Genomic DNA, 21,265 nt, shown 5'->3' with positions numbered 1-21,265 from the left:
TTTTAAGAGGATGTCTCGGCTAGCTGAATTGTAGTTAAGCCGCTATCTGTGCAAGCCTGCCAGTTTTCAGGCAGGCTTGCATTAAATTAATCAAGTTCAATGCAAATGTGATCACTTCACATCCTTGTGTAATTACGTATGAATCAAATTGGTTTGACTGGAGCATCGTGGATAATGCTGTTATACCAAATGGAGTGGCAAGTTCATGGTGAGTTCATGTATACTATAGGTGAGTCATTTTCTGTGGTTCTTTATAAAAATTAAATTGACTGTTAACAGAATTTAGTGGGAATGTAAAGAACATTTCCACATTCAGATACCATGTTCAGGGGGTTTCTAACGTGGCTGTACGACATTTTGTTATGATTGTATCTTGCGATTGTGATCTACTGAAAGCTTGGATTACTCTTAAAACTATGACACGATTCTCATTCCTCATACTTGCTGTGGTCATAAAAACAGTTTGCTCCTCAAGTAAGTTTTGAAAGTCTAAATGCAGCTAGATGTGATGTCTCATCAACAGTCACTTAGTGATTCGATGGATTGACCATTTTGACCATAAAAAACATTTCCTCTAAAACATAGCAAACCATGGTCACTGCACATAGCAGTGAAATTATCTGACTGTAGCTCACCTGTTTTGCAACTGCATGTCTTGGAGCTGGTTTTGCCAGTAAAGCTGTTCCTCAGGACTCATAGACTGCTCTACCAGCATTGAGATGTGGTTGGAGAAATTCATGACAAACTGATTTATCACAATTACGTTGTTAATGTTGACTTGGTAGAGTGACTTTACAGTTTCTACAATCCTAGCAGCTGTGTCGCTCACATTGGTTGGTCCCATCATCTGCTTTAAAGACAACATAGAGCAGAGAGGGACCATTAGCAATCAACAACTTTCTCCGTGCGTCAACACTGACCCCAAGTGGTAAAACTGTTAATTGTACTTGCAAGTGTGAATGCGGTATATATTTTACTATCAAGTGAAATTAAGTAGTACTTAATTTGACATTTTTACACTTACACTCATGTTCATTTGGGAGTAGAGATTCTGTGCGGAAGCATAGGCCTCCAAAACAGGCTTCAGGCTGATGTTGCACCACACAGCCATGGTGTTAGGGCTTAACCCTGCAGCCTCACTGACTGTCTCCCACACTTTGAGAACTTCACTGCACTCCAAGGTGCCATTAGCCTATAACAAAACAAAAACATGTGTCACGTGTTTCATAAGCACTGGAAAAAACCTGTTCAGTTACTAAGACGAAGAAATGAGGAAAAGGTCAGAAGTCTCACACAGATATTTTCACTTTTAATAGACTGGTACACACCCACAAGCAAGCTGCTCTTTAAAAAAAAATGTATTTACAAAGCAGCAACTGTTTCTGTCACGTCAAAAGTCTATTACAGGGATTAATGTTAAGGTAGGCTATAATAACAAATCTAACAGTAGCATTTTCAGGAATTAACATGATATGAATACATAAATATGCACTGATGCCAGGAAAGCATTAACAACACACCAATACTTGTTTCTGTACAGTCAATAAGTCAGCAGCAGATGTGCTTAATATAATCTTGTGATTTTATGGTTTGTAATTTATGTCAATTTGTGAGCTTTTGAGATGTTACCTATGGATAAAGGTATCCTCTCTCCTTGTTAGCTGTTTTCAAGTTACATTAAGTTAAACTACCCCTTTAGCTTATTTTAGTCTACTAATTTAAGTAAGCTTACAGAGCTGCTAGAAATGCTATATCAACATATTAACTCAATAGATATTTAAGTGATATCAGTATATACATACAGCTTTCAAAAGGCAAGTCATTACTGCCACACCAGTTTAAGAGAGCAGCACATTGCAAACAAGCGCAACAGTAGTTGTCCTGCAATGAATCAAGTTATGTGTTTCAAATATCTCTCAGTCAAGGCTGAAAAAACATTTTAAAAAAGACCAATTCTGATACAGGTATCTTGGATTAGGCAAAATATGTTGATATTATCAACTGGCCAGTATATACTATAAGACTTAGAAGTCGAGTTTGGGGGTCATACGCTGACAAGTTGTTATTGTGTGTGTTATTTTGTGGTTCAGCAAGACTATATAATGCCTACCTGGCATAAATAACAAAAGAAAAAATATCAAAGCTTATATATAGTCAACAACTCTACCCTGATGTTAGCCATAGCTAAATGTTTTCTGCGTCATCGCATCAGAATCTTGTCTGTCTACATCTGTCTAACTCTGACGAAAGTTAAATAACTCAACAAATTCTGATGCAGAGAAGCGGAACAGAGAAGAAGCGAGAGAGAGAGAAAAACCTCACAGCCTCACTGTTTTAACTTCTGTCAAGGATGAAGGAAGGAAGACAGACATTGCTGTGTGCAATTACGCACACACATACACATGCAAACATTTCCATAAATGAGATACCGGCAGATGACTAGGGAGACACTTGCACGAATGATACAGCAAGTCTAAAAAGCATTCTTTCAAGAACACTGACCTGCTGAGCCGCCCGCACTGTGCTTTCAATGGCAACCTGAAATTTTTCCAGGACTTCAGAAAAATTGTAATGAGTGTTGTTCAAAGACTGTGCAGCTTCTCTCATCAGGTTCAGGATGGGAATTTGAAGGCTTTGTATCATCACTGAAAAGAAGAAGACAAAATGGCTTGACCCACAAGTTTTGAAAAAACAAAACAAAACAGCAGCAATACAGCACATTAGTAAAAGTGGCAGACATATCAGGAAATGACTATCTCTTACTTGGCATGTGCTGCATTAGTCATAAGTTGTGTCTAAAGAACAAGTAAATAAAAGTAAAGCTGGCACTATATGTTCTTCCTTAACATTCTCACCATTTCCAGCTTGGATGTTCTCCACTAAAGTTCCAACCATTTTTTCAAACTGTGGGATAACAGACATTAAATTGTCCAATAACTCTGTTCCTTCAAGGGTGGACAACAGGGTTCCCAGCATCTGTTCAAGCCTGTAACAAATTAGTAACATATTAGGTATGGTTTAGGGTAATCACAGAACAGAGCGGCAGTCTTTACTGTGAAGCAAGTTACAATTACTGTCAAATTATCGTGGGCATCAGGGTAATTTGGGGCTTTTAATGATTTCTTTGAACTGTTACATATATAAACAAGTGCAGATTCAAAGATCAATCTGGAAACCCCCAATACTCAAGGCTGCCATGAACTGGAAACCACATCACTATCCACAGTGAAGCCAGATTTATATTGCCATGGACTGACACATCTTGAAATCTGTTGCTGCCCAAATGAAAAAGTCAAATGCCTTCTAAAGAAATGTTTTATGGTCACACAAGCTATTTGGACACCCCAACATTAAATGGGTTTGGAGTAGTAAAAGAAAGGTTTTCTAACCTAAGAAATCTTTATCAGCTTTCAAGCATATTGGTGATAGGATCATGGGGGTTTTGCTACTGATACATTAAACAAAACAGATGGAATAATGAAGAAGGAGGACTACCTTCAAAATCTTTGATGCTCCAAAAGTTGAATGATGCCAAACAAAAAAATTGTTTTTGGAATGAATAAAACAGGATAACATTAGGCTGCTGCCATCAATTTGAATGAACTCTGCCAATTCTGCCAAGATAGGTGGTTAAATATCCAGCCAGAATTATGACCAGAAGCTTATTGATTGCTACTAAAATTTGGTTGAGGTGCAACTTCCCAAGGCACATTTAACAAAAATATTACTGGGGTTAAATGGACAATAGAAATAAATATATATTTATTCAATCTTGTGCACCCAATTCCTGTTTTTCAAAGTTAATCAAAGATTCTTATCAAAAGGATAAGAATGTACACAGTACAATCGTTACACTCTGGAAAAACAACAGTTCAAAGAAATTATTAAAAGCCATGAAAGTGCCATGAAATTTATGCCCATGATGAGTGTATGTAAACTGTAAAACAAAATTACTTCCTACACACATCAGGTATGCAATTTAATATCAAACTGCTGTATAACAACAAGCCATTTGGATTGTTACCATTACACTGATAATTACACTTACTTGTTCCATGTGTCTTGGTCTGCATTCCCAGTTAATATGGTCTCCAGGACTGGAACAAGTTGAGTAAAAGCCTCCAGGGATGGAGCAGTCATATGTGAGCCAGTGCCTTCCGCAACCAGTGGCCAAAACATGCTCACAAGTTTGCCCAACTAATAATAAAAAGTGTCAACAATAAGTGTGCAGTCCCGTGAGATGTTTTTATTATTAATAAAATTATTATTAATTAAATGTCATTTTTAAATTGAACACTTTTAGATGTTATGTTTTCAATATATAAATGTACGTTAAACTAATTTTACCGGACATATAATAAAATAAAAATAAAAGTGCAGACATTTTACCTGCTGAATGATTTGTTGTGCTGATGCATTTTCAAAGCCTGCCCAGAGGTTCATGTTACCTGAAATCATTAAAAAAAAAATGTGCTCACACATCAGGCCTCGTGGATGTGGAACTGCAAGCAGAACGACCAACTCTTACAACATATATCAGAAGCATTGTGGTACTTTGATCTACTCTTGTTCTTAGGCTTTTTGGCATAAATGCCGGAATGATGAAGTGCACAATATGACCTCCACTCAATCAGATTTCATCAGGATTTAACATGCAGTCCACCTACAGTGGTATTAAGAAGCTGACTTGCCTTGGCCATACTCCAAGATAACCTGAGTGATGTTAATGAGGGCAGAAATGTAGGGCTGGACTGGGGATTGCTGTGACAGGAGGCTCTGCAGCGTCTTCATTTCATTGAAAATTCTTAGGAAACAAAGCAAATCAAGATTTCAGATCTTAACAAGTCTTATCAAATGTTCTTTGTGTTCTCTAATGATTGCATAGAATAGAACTGCATGCATGCAATTATTCTGTTAATTTATTTATTTTTATCTCAGAGCATTAATAAGGATTAGAAGTACATGTAAAATCCCTAGTACCTGAAATAACCTTTTTATTTGACAAAAATAAAAATAAAATATAAGAGAGAACTTTTGGACAAGATCTAAACTACAATTAGACCTATAAATTTTCCTTAGAAAAATTAAACATCAGATTTGTTAAATTTCACAGAGAACTGCAATAGGTTGAAAGCAGAGTATTACTACAGACTACTTTTGTAGAGTAAAAATAGACTAAAACATCTGTTGCAGCTAAAAATATATTAAGAACTTTAATTTGAAGCAATTTTGGGTGCTGGAAAAGCAAAGTGATACTTACTGCACTTGTTTATTTTTTATAGTAAATCAAAAGCATGCTTTTAGTTCATCTAATGCATAGGTGTCAAACTCTGGCCCGCGGGCCAAATTTGGCCCGCAGCCTAATTACATTTGGCCCGCGAAGCCATACCAAATTATTATTAGAGCTGGCCTACTGGTATTATACAGCTAATATATATATTGTTTAGTATTAAGCTTTGCTTGTCCCATATTCAGTTTTCCAGCAAAACTTATTTAAGTCCATAAGAAAAGATTCCTTCTTATATCTGGAGGAAGTTTTTTTTTCAATAAATATTAACGTTAGCCCGCAACTTTGTTCCAGTCTTGAATTTTGGCCCACTGTGTATTTGAGTTTGACACCCCTGATCTAATGCTTTATTACATTTAATACATCATATATTAGTTTTTGTGAGGCGTTATTTTAAAGCAATCCATATTCTTAAAGCTATTTTGAAATGATTCATATTTGTTAAAGAGTACTCATTCGAGCCCCTTCTGTTACAAAATTATGGTAATTGTGTACAGTAAAGTAGCGAAACTCACATCTGATTCAGGCTGTCTTGTCCATTGGCTTCAGAGATGGTCTCAAAATATGTTTTTACAAACTTGAGTGAGCCAAGCATGTATTCTGCAACCATTTCTGGTACAGTTTGTTGGATGATTCTCTCAACTTTCTCCAGGATGACGATGGAGATGTTTTTAGCTGAAGCGAAGCTCATGTTTCGTTGGACAATGAGATTTACTGACTCTTGGACAATTTCCAGAAAATCTTGCTGTGACAGTGGGATAACAGTAATGTTTGGGATCTGTATAACATGTTGCACTACTTCTACAATGGCAGCTATGAAGCTTTCATCCTGTAGGCCTTGTTGCTCTGCCACCATCACAGCTTTGCTTAGAGACTCTGTGATATTGTTTATTATGGAAAGGTAGGCCAGCTGATCATCACTGAGAAAATTTTCCACTGTCTGCAGGATGTATTGGAGATCTGTCACAGGGGTGGCAATGGTGGAGTTTTTCCATTGGATCATACTGCTAAGGAGCAATGCGACATCGGGCTCTGTCATCCACTTCTCAATGAGACCAAGGTACTGCTTAATTTGGAGCGCCATGGAATGCAGAATGGTTGCATCGAAGTGCTGTTCAGAGCCTTCAGTGTTATTCCATGACTCAAGGTTGACCTCTATTAAGTCCAACAGATGCTGAAGAATCTCAATTGCTGTCTGGCCAGTTTCAGTCACAACGGTGCCATCTATTGGGCCTTGGAGGCTGTTTATTAGGAACTGGACCTTGTCACTAACAAACAAAGAGAAATTTGTCTGTGCTAGCTGTAATGCCACTTGCATTTGTGTGATGGAAAAGAAAGGATGAAGGAGCTCTGCGGTTGCACTATCGCTGGTGATGTTTTCCAGCCGTTTCAAGTACCATTCTATAAGCTTTAGATATACTGTCTGGACTTGCACAGGGTCCGTCATTTGGGAGGTGTTTACTGGCTGCATGTCGGCAATCAACTGTATCAGACCCTCTACCACTTCTATTTCATTCATGATCTCTGGAGTGTTTAGGTGGCTCTGGTCTAGGCTCATCTTGATATTAGTTAGGGTGAGATTCAAGCTGTCTACAAGAACCATGTTAGGACCGGAGTTGAAGTTAACTTGGGTGAAGTCATTGATAGTCTTATTGACAATTACAGGGATGAGGGAGAGGATGTCTGTGTTGTTATGGAGAGAAGGTACCTGTGTCAGAAAGCTGCTGAACATATCTATGAGTCCCGTAACACACTTGGTTGTTACCATGATGTCATTCTGGGGTTCAAAACAGCTCTCAACATTTGCAATCCCGATTATATTTGACATGAGTTTATTTATGTTGGAAGCTCCAGCTAGCTCGGCAATAGCATTTAGGTCCTCAATGGTTAGGTTTGTCTGTGTAAGGGCATTCTGGACATCGGACACGGTAACATTTGGTGTATTCACGACCACTTTGATGAATTGGAGGGTCTGCTTGAATGTTTCCAGAGCGGCAGTATCATTTGGTGACAGGAGCAATGAGAAAACCAACGAAGCTATGTTTTCATATTCTTTATCCCCCAAACCAAATGGACCAATTTTGATGGTGACAGTCCCATTGGCTGTGAACATCATGTCTAATATCTGATCCAGAAATTTAGAGATTTCTGAAAATCCAGCCAGACAGTCCTCGCCTGCTGCGCATTTGGTTATATTACTCTGCAGAGCCTTGAAATCCTGAAGAAACTGAGCAGCATCACTTTGGATTTCCTTTGGCAGGAATGCTACAAATTTCTGGATAACAATGTCCTGGGCAGCATCTGGTCCAGCCTGAGTGAGGTTCTGCAGGCTCTCAGGTGTGAGGAGGTTGAGAAAGTCCATGGAAAGCAAGTGGAGGTCAGTGACTTGAGCTGTGCTGTACTGGCCATTTGGTAACACGACATGTTCAATTTTTCGTAGCCTATAGAGGGAAACCACAAACTCTTGAATCTGACGGACGTACCCAAGAATGATCTCAGTTGGGTCACCATTTGGAGAGTCCATCACTGTCTTGAACTGCTCCACAGCACTGATGATGGCTTTTACAAAACCCACTGAGGTCTGGTTGGTGAAAGGCTCAATTGCTTTTATGAGACTGTCCACTTCATCAGAATGGAAGTAATCAGAATAGGTAAGCAGAGTGTGTCCCATGATGTTTGGGAGATACAATGTGAGGTTACCCTCCAAAGAGAGGAACTCCCTTATCAGCTTTTCCAGTTCAGGCAAGGTTGGGTCTGTTTCATTGAAGGTAAAAATATGCTGGTTTAACCTGCCAAGTTTGGAGGCTACAGCAAGGATTGTGGAGGCATTAAGCGGAGACTCTTGGCTGAGCAGAGGAACAAGTGATGACAAACCCGTGGACTCTAACAGGGCATGAATGTTTAGAGTCATGGTAGCTGGGTTAGTGATGTTTTGATTGGGAAGCTTGGAGATTGTACTGAGGAATTCATCCAGGTTATACATCAGATTAATCAGGTAATCAGAGAGGGCATCACCTCCTTTGATTTCCTGTTTCAAATATACAGCTGTCTCATTTGTATATATTTCACCATACACATGTTGCAGTAGATTCACAGATCCTTTGAGCCAGCTACAGAGAAACAGAAGAGTAAAACAGAACATGCCAACTTTATAAAGTCCTGAAAGCAATGCATGTGTAACATTAAAAATAACAGAGAGAATTGAGCGTTTCTATTTAACTGTAATACGAAATGTTGTTGTCACTACAAAAAACATGGTAATCAAACTAAAGTGCTGACAAACATGTTATGCTAGCACGCATTAAGAAAACATTTTTTGTAGGCTACTAGTTACAAAAAGGCAGTGCGACAGCAATTCCTGTTGGCTTGTTAAACAGGCAGCTCACTGTAGCTACTTATTTAACAAACATACGGTAACAGAACAGCGTAAATCTCTTTATCTACACTGATTATTATGTTTTTAAAAAGCAGAAGACATGCTTCAATTCTAAAGCATAAAATTTCCATGTATATTTCAATCAACACTAAAAAATCTTTGTCACTTACTTCACAAGGGCATCACTTGGTGACATCAGAGCCTGAGTCATTGCTTGAACAAAGTGTGGCCAGTTGAAACCAGTGTCACAATGAAGGGCTAAGTTCTTGTTCAAAGAACCTACAAAGCAACACATGCTAGGAATTAGCTGCATTGACTGGAACAAACCGGATTAACAGGCTTTTACACGTATACTAAATAAATATATTTTGTAACTGAGCTCCTTTGATTTGTAGAATTATAATAAAATACAACTTTAATCCTTTCTTTTGTTGAACACAGTTTAGTAGTCACATATTGTCTAAAAATATGTCTGTGAAGGTTCTCAGTCATCCAGGTCATCGTAGTCAAAGGAGCTTGCAAAGAAAAGCGTCTGGACTTCTTTAAGTTGCTTGAAGACGTTTCACCTCTCATCTGAGAAGCTTCTTCACTTTGAACTGAAGAAGCTTCAGTTCAAGCTTCTTCAGTATTTAGATATATTTGTATGATATTTGTATATTGTTAGTTTTCAGTTCAGTTCAGTTCAGTTCAGAGAAGAGAAGAGAAGAGAAGAGAAGAGAAGAGAAGAGAAGAGAAGAGAAGAGAAGAGAAGAGAAGAGAAGAGAAGAGAAGAGGAACTCACAGTTTGCTGGCTGAGTGGTGACATCAGGGTGGTAGTTCAAAATCCAGTAAGCAATGTGGAAGTAGTCCTTTACCGGTGGCCACTGATCACTATTTTCAATTCTTTCACCAAGACTGATCATAAACCACACAAGACTATAAGCAAAGAAAAATCACAACATGTCTGAGTCATTAAAGTAATAACACACACCTTGTAAAGCATTGTGCACATTATCTGAAATCTGTTTTCTTCTATTACATTTACTAAAGTGGGAAAATCTGCACAGTCTTATCAAACTTAAATCTAGTTACCAAAAGAACCCCCGTATGTTAGGCCTGTTTCTTATGTGCTAAGTTTGTTATGCTATGTTGTTATCCAAGTAGAAAATGAACACTTTGTCAAGACCTGTTTTGAAGAGCTCCAGAAACAAACTGGGTGTTGTTGTCGGGTATCCAGTTCATCCAGTATTCTTCATCCAGCTTTTCTGTCATTTCGGTCAAAATCTCAGCAAACTCCAAGCTCTCCTCATACAGCTCGTGCCACTCAGACAGAATCATGGGAAGTGTTATGTTGAAATCTGCTTCGCCTGTTAGGATGGAGTACAGATCTTGTCCCTGGGGATTATAATATGAACAATATAAGAAATTGTTTCTTTAAACAGTTAAAGCAAAATAAATTAATAAATCCTTAAAAAAAACATATTTATACTTTTTAATTTATAGGATTAAGCCTTCCTTGTTAAGAATCTGTTGCTTTTCACTTGAGTAAGTTTATTTTTTATAATGTAGTAAAAAATTATTACATAATATAGCATTTTTTTAGACCACAAGTTGCACATAAAATATATTTTTACCTTTTTAATCAAGTCCTCCCAGTCCATCAGCAAAGCTTGTTGCAGATTCCCGTTGTTGGGGCAGATCAGTGCTGTCCATACTTCAGTTTTTATGCTATTGATGGATAACAGCCAGTCCAAGGAAGCCAGAACTTCTTCACATTTTACATCCTCAGTCGACATCACCTGGTAAAACAGAACAACACATCATCTGATTTACTGCGGAAGCCTTGAGGGAGATACTTAATGTATGAAGTGACAATAAAAAGCTCAACTGACAGCGGAGATCACATGTGTAAGATGCCAGATTTTGACACAGAACCTGTTCACAGGCTAAAAGTTAAGGTCAGTCAACATAAATCCTACATACCTTCATAACTACTTCCATCACACTGTTGAGGACACGGTCCATCAAAGCGCGTGACTCGGACTGGTTTGTCAGCAACGTATGATAAATCATTTGAAGGTCATTAGCATCTTCCAGGACATTTTCTAGAATGTCTGCAAGACAGAAACAAACCAAACTCAACTTAGTGAGAAAATTGGTTTTTGGATTAGGCCATAAAATCAGTAACTTTTCCTAGTTTAGACACTTTGTTAAGTTACAAAAGACACACATATCACTTCAGTACAAGTGTTGTTTTGTCCAGTTTTGCTTGTTTTGTTGTTTTGTGTGTGTGTGTACTTTCCCACAGGCTAACTAATCTTATTGGGTTCAACATTTCATCTTTCATCAGTCCCATGAGAAAGGGTGTGAACTTTTTCCATTCATGTCTTTGGTATGTATTGTGTAACGCAACTGATGATAAAGCAAAATGTCCGCTGAGTGCACAAGCTTCTCTATTTCTCAAATGCTGCTCTCTTTATAAACCTGACATTCTTACAGCCCATGTCTTTTATTTTTATTTTAGTTTATGTTTCCCTGTTGGATGTATAAGAATCACCAATAATGATTGGAAAGCCATTTTAATAGTGCTGGAAATAAAAGTGAAACATTCACCGTAATGTTAATTTTCAAATAAATGCTCTCACAGGTGAGACCTCACTATGGACATGATGCTTTGTTGTCATACCTTTTAGCATGTCAATGGTCTCTGACGCTAGCTTCATGGACTGATAACCAGTTCTGAGGATGCCCTGGACAACCGTATTCACCTCAGGCACATTTTGTACAAGCTCCAATGCTGCCTGACCGATGTTCAGAAACCTAACAAAGCAAATGATAAGACTCAGCTTAAAGCACAAGACATCAAAATTACAAGAATCACAGGAGAACTAGCAGAACAAATAAGTAATACGAAAGTTTTATCAGCTTCAGATCAAAGGTAAGAAGAACAGTCATTTTAGCTTCAATTGATTTTCTACTAGTATTATTTAAATTGGAGAAAACACTGTACTCACAGCTCTTCCTCTGCGTTTTGTGGTTCTGTATCTGAGCTGCGCCTGGTCCTTGTGATGTTGGAGGCTTCAGATTCTCCTGAAGAGAAATATCCAGTCAGATTGTAGACCAGTCCTCTGGCAAAGAGCACGTCATGTTTAGCAACCTCCTTAATCCAGGCCAGGAAAACCTGGGAACGAAACATGAATCTCATCAAAACATCAATATTGTAAAGCCACTGCCAACTGAATACCGTTGAGGTTTCTGTGCAGGTGTGGACTGGAAGATGTGGTTGCTTCTTACTATCACGAAAGCATTTCGAATGTCATCAAATAATTATTTGGCATGCTCTTAATCGTAAGTCGCATTGGGAAAGCAAGTTGGGAGCATATGGAACAATTTTAAAAAACAATCAAAACAATGGAAAAGGAATTAAAAGAAAATTTTATTTCTTATATATGTGATTCTCTCTGTTAATGCTAATAACATTAGCCTACCTGTCTTGCCACCTTTTCTGTGCTGATCATGCTTAGAACCTTGTCCACAATTCCTGAGCTGCATGCTGTTGCTGACCACAAGATGTTGCTGCTGTTATCACACAGATAAGAACGCACCAGATCTTTGTCCAACATCAGGCCGAAAGCCTACAATGGTCATGGAGAGATGATAGTGTTAACCAAAAAAGTAAATATATATGTTAGCTTTAAGTGGGTTCTTTAACTGGAATATGCTTTAGACAATTTTAACTTAGCTAATGTTAGGCAGTATCCTTAATAGTTGCATATTCTGTCTATAGTATAGTCTGATAGAGAGTAATATCACTTTAAGGAGCAAAAACAAATACAGTCACTATATTACTTATCAAAATGTTTATTTGCTCTACATGCAAATTTTATGTCTCTGTTTTCCCTCATTTGAATCTTGTTTTCTAATTCCCATTGTGAAATTCAGTTTCCAGGAAATGTTTTGTGAGCACTTTGGAACAACCAGACTTTCAGCTAAAAATAAAGCCAGAAATTCAAATTACTAAGAGAAAAACAGTTGTACTTCATATGTGTTTGTAAAAGTGAGTGGACAACTACTCCCTGCAAGCTACTTAACTGTGTTAAAATATTTTGTTGTTGGTTTAAATATGTGGTTTGAATAAATGACTTTCCTGAACTTGGATTTGTACCATTGCTCTGACATTCTCACGTAAAATCTCTTCATATGAGTTACCACTGTTCAGTAAAGACAAGAAAGTAAAAGTTTAACAGGATGTGTCTGTGTAAATGTGTAAATGAATCGTACACAACCCTCACAACCCTCTTTGTGGAACTGTTGTTGTTGCATAAATAACTTCCTTATTAGAATTAAAATCCCTAAGACCAGCTTAATGACCCTGAAGAAAGAGATGATGACTTTTTTTAACCTTATAACTAAAAATATTTAATGTGCAATGTATTGAAAGGCACATGTAGAACTCTTTTGCTATTACCTTTTTTCACATGAAAGGAACTGCCTTCTGTGGCATTGCTATTTCTTTGCATAGTACTGTTTACTGAACTGTTGCGTGATAATGCATACCTTATCCAGTGGTATCTCATAATCCAAAACATTTTCTACGAGGAATTTCACCGTTGTTCCTAGTGAGTCATTTGTGACCAGTTTTCCAAGGGGAATGGTGACATCTATGAAGAATTCAAGCACACTGTCAGATATTAGCAGACATGGGTGATACATAGAGTATTTACAGTAAAGCAAATGGTCCATAGTTACTTTTGCCAGGCCAATGATTGATATAGGTGATCACTCTGATGGCTTCAGCAAGAAATGAATCATACTTGGAGAGCGGGCCACTGGTCTCAGGGAAATCTTCCTCCATGGTATATGCATCACTAAAGAGACAATTTCAGAAGCATTAAATCTTCAAGTCCAAAATATAGTATGGACTGGAAATATAGTTTAAAAAAGTGAAAGGCAATATCAAGAGTACTTCTAAGCTGAATTCACCAGTTTTCAAGCTTTTATTGACCACTAATAGGTACTGATATGTTATTTTTTACTAAATATGGTTTGATTTTGCTATTCCATTCTTTAAAATAATCTGACATACTACGTTAACCCCTTACTTCCGCTACCTTCATTTATTTTTTAAAAACTGTTTCATCACTGAAAATACTTTACCCCTGTAGGTGCTTGAGTATGTCTTCCAGTGTTCTCAGCATTTGGTCAACAGAACCATCTGAAAAGAGCTGAGGAAGAGCTAGAAGACGGTCCCATAGCAAGCTGTCATTTTGCAGCTGATTGAGGAATGTCACTGTCACCCATGCCACCTCCATCAATTCCTCTGGTTGGGTCAGCATCCATTCTTCAAGTATCTGACAACCAGACAGAGAAAGTATCTAAGCCTCCTAAAGCAAGATTCAATTACAAAAAATACTAAACACAAAACAAATAGAAAAGAATACATTTGGTTAGTGTCATTGCAGTGTGCTGACTAAAGCCGACCTAACATACATGGGCCTATATTTCACAAAATGTATAGGATCAAGTGCAAACACAAAAATATACCTGATTGACTGTATAGAGTGAGACTTCGAACACTGTGTTATTGGTCTTGCAGAAAGTGAACACAGCATTGGTGAAAACATCTAGCGAGCTTTCGTTCAGCATGGGCAGAGTCACAGTGCAAATGGCCCTCTTTAACAGGTTGGCTGACTCAAGCATGTTATCCAGGTTCTCCTGCAAGAAATGCAGTTTAGGTGAATGCATGTTGTTGTTATTATTACTAGCAAATATACAACTGGTCTGCTAACACAACATTATTAGAAATTGTAAATGCAATATCTCCAAATTTAGTCAGTAACAGCAGCATGGTTGTAGGGGAAACTGAATATTTTTGACACATAAATTTATCTATCTATCTAGTTATCTTTCAAATCTTGGACTGGGTATACGTTTAGTAACAACATAAATAAGTATAAGTGTGCTTAGTAAATAAATGCAGTACATGTTTTGTAGCCATTGCTGCAATGCAACCTTGAGGTTTGACTATGATCTACAGGACCTACAGGATCATTTTCAAACTTGACTGAAGATGCTATCAATCAGCTCTTAATACAAACTGTACTAGTACTGAGAACCCTTGTATCTTCTTTTATTTCTCCACAATACCCACCTGATCTTTGGTACTGTTGAAGAAAGTCGTTACAGGAGCATTTTTAGGACTTCCATGGTGAGATGTGCCTTTAAAAAGCAAAAAGATATTGTGAAAAACTGCAGGACTTTGATAAATACTAGATAACCATTTAGATCAAAGTGATTATGTTAGTTGAGCAACGTACCCAAATTGTCCAGCAGTTTAAACAGTTCTGCATGATCATTGGTGAAGTTGTTGGGGAGAAGGTTAAGAAAATCCCCCACTTGACCAAGACTCTCCAGTGGAGAACTCTCTGTCACAGACCTGTGGTACAGGTATAACAGGGCAGGTGAGGTAGTAAATATATTCTATTAGATGCATTTAGGACCCTTTTAGTGCTAAAGGTTTCATCTTTCTGTCTTAAATTAAAAATACCTTTTGTTTCTGTGTTTAAGGCGCTTGATTTTGACCATGCATTACAGTAATCATATTTATAATACTGCAATTCACTGAAATAGAACCTAACTCTACAATACTTTGGTTCATTAAAATGAAGCTTAACTCGATGACACTTTGAGTCCCTGAAAAGAAACCTAACCGAACAATATTCTTGTTCCCTGAAATGAAGCCTAAGTAAAATGTACTGGTAGATAAGAAGTAGACAAACAGGTTCTTCTAGCAGCCATTGACATTCCAGTTCAGGGAATTTAAATCAAAGAAGCTTCCAGATAATGGCATTTGTTAGCACGTGTAATGTGATAGGTAAGGGTTAAGATCCTTCCCTTCCTCCACAGGGAAAAGTCTGTTGTTGCCAAATTTTCATGATCACACACTGACTAATCATGTCACGTGATGCTGTGATCCTAAGGTGCGTCCCTCCTCTGAGACACAGGGACCATGTGATTTAAAGTCAGCAGAGTTCAAAATGTAGTTTTAAACAATAATATATGAAGGGTTATTGACTTAAATCATAGTTGCAGTAAATATGCAATTTGTAAATATGTTTTAGCACTTAGATTGCAGATTATATACATAGACTGTATATACACTGAGTATACTGACGAAGAAGGTACCTTGCTTTCCTCGACTTTGATGTTGTTGGTTCTACCAGGCGAGATGTGTTATGGCAACTGCTATCTGTGTTGCACATGAGGGTCTGGAGGAAAGGAAATAAGCCTGTGCTGGGGAGGTTTCGGGGACCCACATAACCTAGAGGAGATATGATAAAGGTTTTGCTGTAGTGATGACACTGGAAAATGTCATATTCATTAAGAATTGTTTCTAGGTACGTAATTGCATGCATTTGGCAAATGCAGATAGTTCAGAAGCTTTAAAAATGACATCAATTCAAGATAATAATGTGAACGACAATAGGATATCTGATACTGAGAAACAGTTTTACAAACACTCTGTCTGAGAAGTTCCTGGAATAGTTAGAAGCATCTACAGCATTACTGTACATGGGTTTCATGACCGGTGCGCAACCTCTGCCTTCTTTGTTAGAAAACAATCTGAGCTATTGTATCGGACAAAAAAGAGAGATCCAAAGATTAACTCAGAATGACCTGTGTTTAATCAGGTAATTTTTGATTGATTGCCATGACGTGCAAGTTTTGAAAGCTAGAACATACTGCATAGGTGCATTTTTCCTTCAGAACTAAAAGATATTCCGTATAGTCACACCGCTAGTTCTATAGGAACAATATAACATATGGAGTAACTTTACTTAAAAAATATGGAACATGTAGCAGTTAAAACTAAAAATGAGAACTGCTTTGCTGTCTCCAAAAACGTTTATACACCAGTCAGATTTTGGTGCATTCTGACTCTGTGTCTCTTTCAACCAGGTATAAAATAAAATACCCACTAAACGGTATCTCAGGGGCAAGAAGAGGTCCTATTGGTTTGACTGTTTTACTAAAAAGTTTGAACACTGGGTTATTAAAGTTCAAGTGAATTCACATATCTTTCAAATCCAATCTGCCAATCAAGCCTGAACCACCAAATGTGACAGGATCAACTAGTCATCTAAAAGTGTTGTTTCCCATGGTGAACATTACCATGAGAAAGAAGGTTATTCCTGTGGTTTTTTAAGGATTTTATTGAAATTTAGATATACCATTTCTTAATGTTGCTGTGATTACATGTGGGGGGTTTTTAGGCTGAAAGCTGTTTGAGAACCTGGCTCTCTGTTAACCATTAACCTTGTTATTTAAAAAAGGCTGTAGGTGGCAAAACAAAGGTATCTCAAAAGCCTCTCCTTTTAAAGTTTCACACAAATCTAAAGCAGAGTAAATGTGATGTCAGTAGGCATTAAATGATAAAGCAGAACAAACACCATGTCAATAGTGATGGGATAGGCTCAAATCTGAAGGACCATTGATGTTTGCATTTAGTTGTCCATTTGTTTACTTTGGTTGCAAAACTAGAATGTCTCCAAGTATTTACCTGCTGACCTTTAAGATGACAAACAAAAGAATGCGGTCCAATCGAGTTAATATTGTGTCATTACTTACATAACTATCAGAAAGGTAAGTTTCAAGAGTACCCTTTAAAACTAATAAAAGTTAAATAAAAAAACCCAACAAAAACAAAACACCAGTAATGCAAAATGTAAGTTAATATTTCCAAACAAAGCTTCTACTCATTAAAAAAATATTTTTGATTGTTGTAAGGGACGCTTACAGTGGAATAGGCAGGCTGTGCATTTTCAATATGAGGTTAAAAAAAGGCTTGATTTTGTTTGCAGAATTAGCAGCAATTGATTTTTTTACACTTACATGTTTCCCTCACAACAGCAGGGAACTGGTGGCGGGTCACAGCAAGGATGATGAAGATGATCAAAGGCCAGGCGATCAGAGTCAGGGACCATACCTGAAAAAACACAACATATTTTAAAGCTTTGTAATAATATTCATTTCAGGGATGTGCAGAATGCCATTTTTTCATTCTTAGGTAATTAACTAGATATTTTGGACTCTTTGAATCTCACTCACTGGCCGTCTAATTACAGCCAGTCCATTCTTCCAGAGAAGAAGTTGAAGTTGGCGAAAGAAGGCCATCACTGGTGGAAGAGGCTAAAATAAGGAAAAAAAGGAAACAAAGTTAAAAATGATATTTTTCATTCCATTAAATTATGAGATATAGAGATATACTGGGATTCCATGATCCCAGTATATCTCTATCTATCTATCTATCTATCTTAAATATATATCTATATATATATATATATATATATATATGTATATATATATATATATATATATATATATAAAGTGAGAGAGAGAGAGGGAGAGAGAGTGACAAAATTCACATTGACATTTTAGGATAGGTGCGAAAAAAAAGCTATTATATAACTTGGTGAGAGTGTATTCATTAAGTAGCTCACATATAGGTTACTTAAATCATATGACAGTTTTTTTTTTCTTCTTTTCTACAAGTCTCATCAACTGTAGCTAACGTCTATAGCGCAAACTTGCGGAAATAAACGGTAGGTTTAAACTAATAATAAATAACAGAAATGTAAATTACATCAATGTTGTAATTGAGTTTAGCTCATTTAAGATAGGCACTCAAAAAAATAGTCCACTGCGCACTCACCTCGCAGCCGCTTTCCTTTTAATAGCTCAAATTATTTGTTATGTGAGTGTCGCTCGCAGATTTGCCAGGGAGGCCATGGCTCCTAGCAGGAAGCCCTTTCCATCAGTTGTTCACCGGAGTAAGACAGAAGAAGACCACGCTCAAACGTAGGAAAAAACCCTCTCTGAATGCCACCGCGGTTAGTGTAAAAGCAACAACAATACTGACAACCTCAACCTCTCTGTCGCTTGTCTTGTGCTTGCGTGTATGAAAAGGAAAATCTGGAATGAAAAAGGGCGTGTTCTCCTGTTGCACCTGTCTGCACACAACAACAAAAATGGGCCGCATCTCTTAGAACAAGAAATCGCATACACTGGTACAAGAAAGGGCGTTACTTGAGGACGCTTTATGTGCCTATCTTACTACAATATTTAAGTAGATTCTTGTTACCTCAGATAATCACAGCTGATAGATTTAGAGAAAAACCAGAGCTGCTTAGAGAAGCATGTGACGGAATTAGAACTGGTATTTTTTCTTTTTAATGTTTCTGTATTTTGCCCTAAATGATAAATAGAAAACCTAAATTTAAAGGTTGCATTGACCTTAAATGCCTTCTTTTCGTTTCTATAACCAGTGAAAGTTAAACCTCTTATTAAATCTACAAGGTATGAAATTACACACCTAATTATCTAGTGTTGTCAAGGAGCTACTGTATAAGTCTCCACAGAGAACAGTCACAATGATATGTGTGAGGGATCCATTGGGAAAAGTTAGCACTCACACACAATACTGTTTCCACATAATGTTGAGAGGGAATACGATCCGCCCAATTAAATGATATCGAATCACCAATTGTAATAAATTACATATGAATAAAAATTATCTTACACATTCATATTTCATTTGTGTTCTTGTATTTTCAAAAAGAATAATATGACTGAAGCTTTCTTTCAAATGTACAAACATCCTGTACAGACCTTGTGAGAAAAATAAATGTTGACATTGACATTGTTGCATTATGGTGAATTCTCCAAAAGTTGATTCTGTTCATCTGGACGTAGCTTTTTCAGTGGGAGAAACGTTTCGTCACTCATCCAAGTGACTTCTTCAATCTCAGCTGACTGCAGGTTTCCCCAGTCTTATAAACTTACAAACATATAGTGTACGCTGTTAAGTGCCAGGAGGATTGCCAGGATTTATACATCAGGGAAATCAAACAACATCTGGCAAAGCGGATGGCACAACACAGAAGAGCTACCTCGTCAGGCCAGGACTCTGCAGTCCTTTTACACCTACAGGCCAGTGGACACTCTTTCAATGATGAGGATGTACACATCCTGGACAGGGAGGAATGCTGGTTTGAGCGCGGAGTCAAGGAGGCCATTTACGTGAAAAGGGAAAGACCATCTCTGAATTGAGGAGGGGGCCTAAGGGTGCATCTTTCGTCATTGTACAATGCTGTGATTGCAGCCATTCTCCAACTCTTTGTGAATGGTGCTCATGGCCATTGACCATGACTATTCTATTCTATGATGAAGGAAGTGGGATGAGATGAGTGACGAAATGTTTCTGCCTCTGAAAACGCTACGTCCAGATGAACAGAATCAACTTTGGAGATTTCCTTACCTGGATGATTGAGCATGCATCAAGAAGATTATGGTGCATTCCATTATCTTTAACTCAGAGTATGAGCAGAAATTTACTGTCACCCAGTCTTTCTTTTATGGTACTAACATTTGTTATGCAGGCTGAGTATTACATACTCAGCCTGATTGTTTGATAAAAACAACAACTGCGAAACAATGGACAGCAGGAATAGGGTTGGGCCATTTCACCTATGCCCAGCAAGGCCATAGGTGACATATGACTAGCAATACTGGTTTGTGATCTTGCAGTGTGCTGAAAAAAAATGTCAGCTGTTTTATGCAGTGTACTGTCTTACCGCAGGAAGCTTATTCGACTAGCTACTGGAATCCAGTGATGTATAATACACTCTTGTTTTTGACTTTGCTCTATATAAAGTTAGTTTTCATGACAATGTTGTGTGAAAGTCATGAGCAAGCCATTGTTTTATATTTTTCCTTCAAGGACACAGACTTTATTGTAATAAAGTGTCTGGAACAATAGTTCTTCAGTCATTTTAAAGATCTTTCAAAGGTTTTCTTTGGATATTGGCTGCTTTGTCTCTTGTTTTCAGTCCAGTTTTTGTACCTGACCGTTTTCAGAGGAATGTCTTTTGTTTAAGTCTCTTAACACTGACCTATTAGATCGGGAGAGAATTACGACTGTAAGAGTCTTGACTTTCAATCTCAACAGAATGGTATAATAAGGGGTTTTTTTTGTTTTGGTTTTTTTTCTTTATAAACTAAATGTTTACACATATTTTAAAAAGACAATACATCTTTTTTTTCATTTTCCCAAAAAGTGAGGGGTGGCAACACTTTTTGTTTCTTTGAAACAACAGAACAATTACAGAAAAAAATCAATTTGTAGGTAATTCGGTAAACTAGCTTGATTAAACATCTCCATTTACATATGTACCGGGGAAACTTAATTATAGTTGAAGAGAATTGGAATTATGTGGTGGTATTAATCAGATTCTGAAATAACAAAATATTTTATTTTAGTTTTAGTAGGTTTCTGGCAGGGTGGAAGGTAATAGGTAAAAGTGCCTTGAAAAAAACATGCAAGTCTTTTGTACAGTACCAGTTTGATGGCAAGTTATGTGTGACTTCTTTGTGTTATGCCAATACCACTCCCTGTAGTACTTTAAATTAGGATTGCATCGTGTATGCTTGGAAACAGTTTGCGGTTTAAAAATCAGGCTGGAAAAATTAGGCATTGTAACGTCTTCATCATGGTGGTATTTACAAAGTAAAATGCTTGACTTCTGTTTTTTAATTTCCTACCGTTCCAATACTGACAATATTAT

The 21,265-nt window shown here is 37.4% G+C and overlaps 1 protein-coding gene across 2 annotated transcripts in view; it reads right to left on the bottom strand.

The window, feature by feature from the left end:
* abca12 (ATP-binding cassette, sub-family A (ABC1), member 12) overlaps nt 1–18,574 on the bottom strand; it is a 61,454-nt gene extending 42,880 nt beyond the window's left edge. Inside the window, exons 1-26 of one of the 2 annotated variants that reach the window (XM_004555512.4) lie at nt 18,355–18,574; nt 17,751–17,831; nt 17,535–17,628; nt 15,828–15,963; nt 14,960–15,078; nt 14,794–14,861; nt 14,187–14,357; nt 13,800–13,993; nt 13,392–13,510; nt 13,200–13,303; nt 12,131–12,277; nt 11,657–11,823; nt 11,329–11,462; nt 10,626–10,756; nt 10,277–10,441; nt 9,829–10,037; nt 9,445–9,578; nt 8,834–8,942; nt 5,803–8,397; nt 4,692–4,804; nt 4,390–4,448; nt 4,049–4,197; nt 2,856–2,986; nt 2,503–2,645; nt 1,025–1,192; nt 636–850 (exon numbers count right to left, since the gene is read on the bottom strand). In XM_004555512.4, the coding sequence (XP_004555569.3) occupies nt 636–850; nt 1,025–1,192; nt 2,503–2,645; nt 2,856–2,986; nt 4,049–4,197; nt 4,390–4,448; nt 4,692–4,804; nt 5,803–8,397; nt 8,834–8,942; nt 9,445–9,578; nt 9,829–10,037; nt 10,277–10,441; nt 10,626–10,756; nt 11,329–11,462; nt 11,657–11,823; nt 12,131–12,277; nt 13,200–13,303; nt 13,392–13,510; nt 13,800–13,993; nt 14,187–14,357; nt 14,794–14,861; nt 14,960–15,078; nt 15,828–15,963; nt 17,535–17,628; nt 17,751–17,816 (5,840 nt within the window). In that variant the 5' untranslated portion in view covers nt 17,817–17,831; nt 18,355–18,574. The remainder of the gene's footprint in view (nt 1–635; nt 851–1,024; nt 1,193–2,502; nt 2,646–2,855; nt 2,987–4,048; nt 4,198–4,389; nt 4,449–4,691; nt 4,805–5,802; nt 8,398–8,833; nt 8,943–9,444; nt 9,579–9,828; nt 10,038–10,276; nt 10,442–10,625; nt 10,757–11,328; nt 11,463–11,656; nt 11,824–12,130; nt 12,278–13,199; nt 13,304–13,391; nt 13,511–13,799; nt 13,994–14,186; nt 14,358–14,793; nt 14,862–14,959; nt 15,079–15,827; nt 15,964–17,534; nt 17,629–17,750; nt 17,832–18,354) is intronic. The other variant, XM_014408279.4, reaches the window with a different exon arrangement.
* Between the last annotated feature and the right edge of the window lie 2,691 nt (nt 18,575–21,265).

Source organism: Maylandia zebra, linkage group LG16 (assembly GCF_041146795.1).
Source record: "Maylandia zebra isolate NMK-2024a linkage group LG16, Mzebra_GT3a, whole genome shotgun sequence".
NCBI lineage: Eukaryota > Metazoa > Chordata > Actinopteri > Cichliformes > Cichlidae > Maylandia > Maylandia zebra.
Note: the sequence above shows the minus strand (reverse complement) of the source record. Positions and strands in the feature narration are given on the sequence as shown.